At 38.8% G+C, this 8,287-nt stretch overlaps 1 protein-coding gene and 1 pseudogene across 2 annotated transcripts; one reads left to right on the plus strand and one right to left on the minus strand.

Moving 5' to 3' along the window:
* On the plus strand, positions 1 to 1,233 carry LOC147293855 (phosphoenolpyruvate carboxylase kinase 1-like). Its single transcript, XM_086233318.1, has 2 exons — positions 1 to 797; positions 1,005 to 1,233. Exons 1-2 carry the CDS (start codon positions 20 to 22, stop codon positions 1,052 to 1,054), a joined length of 828 nt encoding a protein of 275 aa, XP_086089444.1. The 5' UTR covers positions 1 to 19; the 3' UTR covers positions 1,055 to 1,233.
* Positions 1,234 to 4,297: 3,064 nt separating this feature from the next.
* On the minus strand, positions 4,298 to 7,809 carry LOC147293856 (inorganic phosphate transporter 1-4 pseudogene; annotated as a pseudogene). Its single transcript, XR_015120668.1, has 2 exons — positions 7,641 to 7,809; positions 4,298 to 5,963 (listed from the first exon to the last, which is right to left on the minus strand). The product of XR_015120668.1 is annotated as an inorganic phosphate transporter 1-4 pseudogene (transcript).
* Between the last annotated feature and the right edge of the window lie 478 nt (positions 7,810 to 8,287).

Consider the following 8,287-nt stretch of genomic DNA (forward strand, 5'->3'; position numbering starts at 1 on the left):
CCAATTAATTGACTTCCTCATGAGTGAGGCACTGAAGCGAGACTACAAGGTTTGCCAAGAGATCGGCCGGGGACGATTCGGCGTCGTTTTCAAGGTGGAGAAAAACGGCGACGTTTTGGCCGTGAAATCGATCGATAAGAGGCTCGCGTCCGGCGACTCGCTCGACGCGCAATGCCTGTTGACGGAGCCTAAGATTCTCCAGCTCCTCGCTCCGCACCCGAACATCGTGAACCTCCACGCGCTCTACGAGGACGACGACCACCTCCACATGGTCATGGACCTCTGCGACGCGCCCGATCTCCACCGCCGCATCACGCTCCGGCGAGTCTTCGCCGAGCCGGAGGCCGCAGCCGTCATGTCGCAGCTCGTCACCGCCATCGTGCACTGCCATCGCCTCGGCGTTGCCCACCGCGACGTCAAGCCCGACAACGTCTTGTTCGACGCCTGGGACCGGCTCCGGCTCGCCGATTTCGGATCGGCCGAGAGGTTCGGCGAGGGCGAGAAGATGGCGGGGATCGTCGGAACTCCGTACTACGTGGCGCCGGAGGTTGTGGCCGGGACGGAGTACGGGGAGAAGGTGGATGTGTGGAGCTGCGGCGTCGTTTTGTACATAATGCTGGCCGGGTTCCCGCCGTTTTACGGCGAGTCGGCGGTGGAGATCTTCGAGGCCGTGCTCAGAGCGAATTTGAGATTCCCGGCTAGGGTTTTCCTCTCGGTCTCGGCGTCCGCGAAGGATTTGTTGAGGAGGATGCTGTGTAAGGACGTTTCTAAAAGGTTCAGGGCTGAGCAAGTTCTCAGTAAGTGGTTTCTGTCTCTAACTGTAGTTAGCTGTGTGTAACGTGTTGAGTTTCTTTGATTCCTTTCAGCCTTTCATGTGTGTTTGGTTGCTGAGAAAGTGTTAGGAAATTAAACCGGGATTAGAATTCCATGTGTCACATAATTTATTTGTAACTGGAATTTAAAAAAACCAAATTCTAATTAATGTGGGGGTTGTTTGGGTACAGGACATCCATGGATTACAAGTGGGGGAGGGGCCAGAGCTGTGACTGATTGATTAAGCGTGAAGCATCTAATTAAGTTTCAAGCCCTTTTATGATATATATATTGTAAAGTTTCAGAGGATGTCTGCATTTTTTTCGTTTTTGCGGATGCGTATAAAGAAAATGCGGATCATCCGTACCTTAAAAAAACTCCTCTATATATATATATATATATATAATGGTGTTGGAAGAAAGGAAAGCATTAGCATTTGTAGTTGCTTTCCCGGGAAGAAAAGAAAAGAAGCGAGTTTTTTTTTTTTTTTTTTTTCTGCGTGGAGTGTCTTTTTATTTTTTATGGGTTGTTTTAAATTTTAGTGTGGTACTGGTGGGGATATGTGTAATGAGAGCTTTGGAGTTTGCCTATAGTTGGTCTAATTATCTACTTCTTGAAATCTTTTTGATTCTAACAGATTGATGAAATTATGACTGTTATAAATCTCTCTATCCCAAATTAAAAGGCACATCTCATCCTAAAAACAAATTTTTTAATTTTTTTTTTCTACCCACCCATTGTGGATAAGCCGCTTAGTTAATTTTTTTCATAGTGAATAGAGTAAGCTATGCAACCCTCCTAGATTGGCTTCAATTGTCTACATTAATGGATGCTATATGGTTCTTGGCTAAAACTTATCTCATAGCTGTTGCGTGGGTGCGTATGTGTGACTCTGACATGTTTTTCACAGTACGTATTTAGGATGAGAAAGACTTCTTGAAATAAGGGGTATATTCCCGTTATACACGAGTTTTTCTCATTTAAGATTTAGTTTCATATGATAATATTGTGAGAAAAAAAATCAAATTTGACTGCTATATATATAAAAATTCCTCCTGAATAAGGATGCTGGTATACATTTTTCATGCTTTTCAATTTCAATTAGCAGCCTGATAATATGATATTAAAGTAATACTATGGGGCACCAAATCAAATCGTAGACATTTACATTTAGGCCCACTTTAGAACCTTAACAAATGCGATGTCGTCACGTGCTGCTTCAACACCTCATTTGATAACTAGGATTATAAGTGATAGAATGGTAGCCTCTCCTTTCATTTCTTTATATAGATATGGATGAAGTTGACATTATAACTACGAGTAAGGTCTTTGGTCTTTATAGTTAATAAGTACCTAGTACGTAGGATGGTCCCCTTGCCTATATATGGTGCCTCTATTTGGTGGCATGGGTACTGATAATTTAATAATTTATTACAACTTGTGGCCAAAAAAAAAATAATAATAATAATTTATTACAACTTGGAGTACCCTTTGGACGTTGAAACGACAAATGTTTTAGGATCAAGTTCCAAATTTAGTAAGTGTTCACTAAGCATGTATCTAGTTATCTACTAAAAGTCTAAAAAGTCTCAAGTTTCAACGACTAGTCGTGGAAACAGAAAAACCGGCCCATGTGGGGAATTAAGGCCCACCAACCAGTCCCATTCCCTTTCTTTGCTTTTTCTCCGTACCCCATCCGTAGTTATAGTAGTAATAGCTGATTTACAAAATTATCCTTAGGTCATGTCATGTGATACCCATTATGTTTCAATAGTAAAGATTTGCAAGCAAAAGGGACAAGAATGTAGCCCCAACTGCTTCAATAGTTTTGGGTTCTTGTGGGCTCCTTGTTCCTCTCAAGTTCACGTGCTTCTTGGGCTCCTAAGGGACCAGCTGTGGTCCGTAAATTCCATACCATGTGTTATAACTTATAAAGGTCGGTGAATGGTGAATGGTGAACCTTGCAACACAACACATGGTTTATAACTTTATTGGTTTAAGAGATACCCTCACATTGGAGGAAGACTTGATATTATAGCACTAAATAAAAAAAGCACAGAGTTTATATGGGTCATGTATAAATTACCTTCTCTCGTCTCCTTACATATCACACTCAACTCCTTCACTACATGCAATTGCTACATACTAGTACAGAGAAACAATTAACCCCATTCAAGATAAAAATTTCGTAGTACCGCTAGCTCAAGTTTGTATCATGCCCTAGTGAGCCTATTACTTGCCATTTTCCATGCATGTAAAATTCCTCCCTTTCTCTCTCATCTTCTTTCCCCAAGCTTTTTGGTGATTTGAATAATATTGGATATAATAAAATATATATCTCTGTAATGCAATGAGTTATATACATTTGTGTGAAAATACTTTTTTACAGTATTGTATATATAGTTTTTTACGCCTCTTCTCCTAAATTTGGAGGATGCATTCTGATGTGCTCTTTTATACTGAGTAGTCCTTAATCAATAAAACAATCTGTCACCATCTCTTTGATGACAATGTTGCTTTCGTAGTTGTCTGTGAATTGAATTAAGACAAATATTAATGTAGGTATGGGTCCATATCGAAGGGGAGTAAGGGACCCTCAGTTTTAACTTCAATATGCCCAATGGAACATCAACCTGCAAACATCCAACAAGACTAGTAAGCAACAATGGACATAATTAATTAAGAATCGTTGTGCACTGATTGGTTTTTGTATAAGGGTTATGGAAAACCATTTAAGACTCTGAAAGGAAACTTGGGTTGTTAATTGATTACTCAGAAATTGATGGACTATGCTGCTAAATGCAAAAAATAAAGGGACAGCTGCTGTTAGTATCATACAATTCATGCAAAAATTACAAATTATACAAGTTGTTCCAAAAGTCCTTAATGATGAACTCAACATGATAGTCTCAGTGATGATATTACATAGAACAAGTGCCCTTCATAAAAATAATAAGCTATGCATAGATTTGAATCCGAATAGATGTTTTTATTATTGAAAATATACCTCATGCATTCACTAATCTAACTAGATGTTACAGATATCCCTCCAGAAAAAAAAGGTCAATAGATCATACACAGTAGCACACTCATGTTGATTGATTGGAAAGCATAAGGAAAATAAGGGGGGAATATTTGGTTCCTTGGGAATTCATGAACTGCTCTGTAACCTACAAAATTATGACAAGAATCCCAAGAATTTAATAAGGTGAATTGATGTAATTATGTGATCAGAAAGTGGAAGATAATGCTAAATGATGACAAATGATCATACAGCAACTCAAGAAAATTGGGATCATTTAGCTATAAAAGTTTCTTTTTACTTTTAATTGCAAAGGAGAAGATGAAATCAGAGATAACATATTACCCCACAACAAAGACTAAATAGGTTGAAAGCAACATAATCCACACATATCGCCTTGCAACTTCGACGAATACTGTAAAAAATAATGCTATAAGATTTGATAAGAAAAAGGCTAATGAATTAAACTGGAACAGTTTTAAGGTCATTTCCATCCTGCTGCCTTGATGCAGATGTAGTTCCCTCTTCTTGTTCTGCTTCACCAGACAAATCCTCAAGTGATCTTCCTTTAGACTCAGGCACCAAGAATGTAAACAACAATCCTAGCAAGTTGACCACACCCAAAATTATGAGGGTGTTCTTCACCCCAATACCCTTTTCTGCATACTGAAATCCAAATGCCCCAACTATTGCCCCAGCCTTCCCTGCTGCAGCTGATATGCCATGGCATGTTGACCTCAGCCTTGCTGGGAAAATCTCTGCAGACACTACAAATGTAGTAGCATTTGGACCGAAATTGGAGAAGAAGAAGGTCAATGAGTATATCACAACGAACCCAACTCGGTTTTCAGTTAGAGTCCAGTGGTGATAAGGAATGGCCAAGGCAAACATGAAAACGGTCATGAAGAAAAATCCCATTATTTGGATTGTGAACCTCCCAATCCTATCTATGAATGCCACCGTGAACCAGTAGCCAGGAACAGTGCTGCAGAGAGCAATAAGAGTTTGTGCTCTGGCAATTTTGAAGACTTCTTCAAGAGCACTCATGGTCTTTGCATTAGGAATCCAACCAATGGCACTGAAGATGTCCTTCTGGAATAGATTCTGACTGTAGAAGGCAATGTCCAGCAAGAACCATGTGCTGGTAGTTCCAAGCAAGTGAAGGCCATGACGGCGAAGAAAATCCTTAGAAAACAAACCAAAATCATTCCCTTTTTGGTGGGACATTTGCTCAACTTTCTCCTGTTCAGCTTCAACTTTCTCCTGTTCAGCTTCTACCTCAACCTGCAGGACTTTTGACATATCAGCAGCTGCCTGCTTGACATTCTTGGCAACCAAGGCAGTGTACCGAGCAGTTTCAGGCATTTTGGCGCGCCAGTAATAAGTAACCAAAGCTGGGATTGCACCAAACATCAGTATAATGCGCCAAACATAATCAGCTTCTGGGAAAATAGAAGCAGCTGCATCAACTTCATAAGCCGGGGAAGGATATACTTGCTTAAAAACTGCAGATACTATAATTGCAACCATTCCACCAGCCAAAATCCCAAAACCTTGCATGGCAAACACAGCAGCAATGAAGGCTCCGCGAGTCTTTTTATTAGCATATTCAGACATGATAGTAGCAGAAAGTGGGTAGTCACCACCAATGCCAAAGCCCAGCCAGAACCTGAAAAAGCAAAGTGTTGAAATCACAGCCTTGGGCTCTTTGCCAAATGACAAGCCGGAGGCGATTGAGCACAAGACCATGACCATGAGGACCATGCCATAGACGCGTTTTCGCCCCAATTTGTCACCAAGCCAGCCAAAGAAGAGCTGGCCCGAAAGGGTGCCACAGAAGGCCACACCATTAACAGCAGCTGAGACATTTGAAGGCAAACTGCCTGGCTCTGCAGCGCCGGGTTGTTGGTAATATATGCGACCTAGCAATTTGGTGACAAGGGATATGCAGAATATATCATATGCATCAGTGAAGAAGCCCATGCCAGCAATCACAATGGCTGTGAAATGGTACCATTGTGTTTTGGCCACATCAAGTGCATTTAGCACCCCCAGTTGCTCTCTAGCCATCACTAGCCCTTCCCTAAAGTTAGTTTGCACTGTATTGTATCCCCTTCAACTGCTTATCCTGATAATTTTAATGAAAGACAAAAAATCAATATGTGACCAAATCAAATATGTGACTCAACATGTGACCCAATCAAATATGTGACCCAACCATAGATGATCAAAGCATTGTGAGCATGTGATATAGAAGAGTCATAGAGTGAGTTGGCTCAAACTTGTGACAGCACAACAAACATAAACTATGAGGTAATTGAGAAGAAGACAAAAGAGGGGCCAAATTTTTCCATTGCAGTCAATGAACTAACGTGTTCAGATGAGTTTCAAAGAGAACCACACGACCTTGATGATGACAAGTGAAAATGACCCAGAGCATAGGAAGTTATGTGTCAATAAAGTGAAGCTTTTTTTTTTTTTTTTTTTTTTTTTTTCCTGTTACAGAAAGTGGCATTTGAACTTAGACTAAATAGGAGTTATGAATGTCTCTGTCACAAGAAAAATTAAAATTAAATTTAAATATTCATATTTTATAGCTTAAAATAAATTAAATTGCTATAATAATAGATGTAGCTGAATTCCCAGACAGATGGATTCACATATCATTTTTCAAATTATTCTTATTATAGTAGTAATTGTTGGTTCGATAATCAAAAGAAAATCAGACCAACAAAAGAGAAATATTGAAAGCAGGACCCCAGTAATTGTTTGTAGTCAAACTACACTGCTGCATCTGCAAGACTGCAACTACAACTACTTGTTTCGGAAAAAATTAACTGACAAATATAGAGTTCAATAAATAAGCTAATTCTCATAAAGCTAATGGTTTCAACAAAGAAATAACTAGAAACAAAAACACAGGGAAATAATCTCCAACACTAGTATTTTAATTTCGAAGCTTATTAGTTTAGAAAATCAAAAAGAAAAACTGAAAGTAACAGACCTTTAAATTTAAGACTTGTCGTTCTTTGAAGCAGAAAAGATATGAAGGGATTGGCCGGGTTCTTGATAAGCTTAGTATATAAGGTATAATTTTCAGTTACATATTTTCATTTCCTTGAATTTAATTTCCTCTGGTTTCTTTGAGAACATACGTGAAGTAAGTGCACAGGAGAAAAGGAAGAGACATTCCAGGAATATTCTTGAACAACATCAACACAAGTCGTCCAAGTTCCTTGACATTATGCAATCACCATCAAACCAACAAAGATTAGATTAAAAGTAAAACAAACTGGATTTCACGTGCCCAAAGCAAGAAAAATGGTACCTTTTTAAAAACAAAAAAATTGGATCTTTAACAAAGCTGGCCACGAGGCAAAAGAGAAAAATAGAAAAATCTATCAATAAAAACTAGGACAAGAAGAACAGTACGTGGATAAGATAATACTAGCTATTAGCTATGTGTTCAAATACTAAGCAAAAGTGTAACACAAGGTTTAATCTTTGCAAATATGTTACAATTTATTTACTTTCCTGGAAAAGAATGAACGCTTGTGAAAGCTGAGGAAGAAAAGAACTGAACATTTCAATAACAATGATGATTTTGATCCATAGCATTAGCCATTGATTCATTACATTATACCAAACATGCAAAGAAGAAAAAAAAAATGATTTTGGATTTGACCCAATACATTATTATAACTGAATAGCAGGCAAATGAAGAAGAAAATGGACCAAACAAAAGAAACCCAATAAGAGTGGAAAAGCAAAGCACAAGAAAACAGAGTGCAAATAATTGGCAAACCTTTTATAGGCGTGTCCCAACGAGCTGAGCCAGAGAGAGAATCTCAGAAAAAGGGGCGTGCAATCATGCAAATCACAACACAACACAACAAGGAGAACAACCCTTGTTTCAAATTTTAATGCAAGTGCCCAGAGAGAGAGAGAGAGAGAGAGAGAAACGTTAGTATTTTGGGAAGAGAGTGAGTGCCTGAAATTAAGTTTGTAACGACAAAGGTCCTTGCATTTGCATATGATGTTTTCTAGAGAGAGAAAGATATGGGATGGGAGGAAGAAAGAGTGGAGAGAGATGTTTGGGAATGGAATGGAATGGAGTGGAGTGGAGGGGGTTTTGGGTCCGTATTTAACTGCAACAGACCCTCCCAAATTTCTCAATGTTACCACTGGAATCTTCATTCTCATCAAGCATATTCCCCCATTTTCACTCTTTTACCTCACCTCTTTCTCCTCATGATCCTATCTTTCATACTCTTAATTAGTCAACATTTTTTTTTTCTATAAAAGAATTAAATGAAATAAAACTTTGTTACTCACATTTAGTCATGCCTACTAATGTTTCTAAATTGTTATTAACAAAATAACAGAAATAGAGATTATTCCCTATTTAAATTATATAGAAGTTGCAGTTGGAAGGGTCATAGAATTAATTTC

The sequence above is a fragment of the Dryas octopetala genome, chromosome 2, assembly GCF_963921425.1.
Source record: "Dryas octopetala chromosome 2, drDryOcto1.1, whole genome shotgun sequence".
Lineage (NCBI taxonomy): Eukaryota > Viridiplantae > Streptophyta > Magnoliopsida > Rosales > Rosaceae > Dryas > Dryas octopetala.

Excerpts from the sequence above, each read along its gene's own strand:
- LOC147293855 (XM_086233318.1), top strand. The coding sequence starts at position 20 with ATGAGTGAGGCACTGAAGCGAGACTACAAGGTTTGCCAAGAGATCGGC. Across the intron at positions 798-1,004 it reads CAGGGCTGAGCAAGTTCTCA|GACATCCATGGATTACAAGT; the intron begins GTAAGTGGTTTC and ends GTTTGGGTACAG.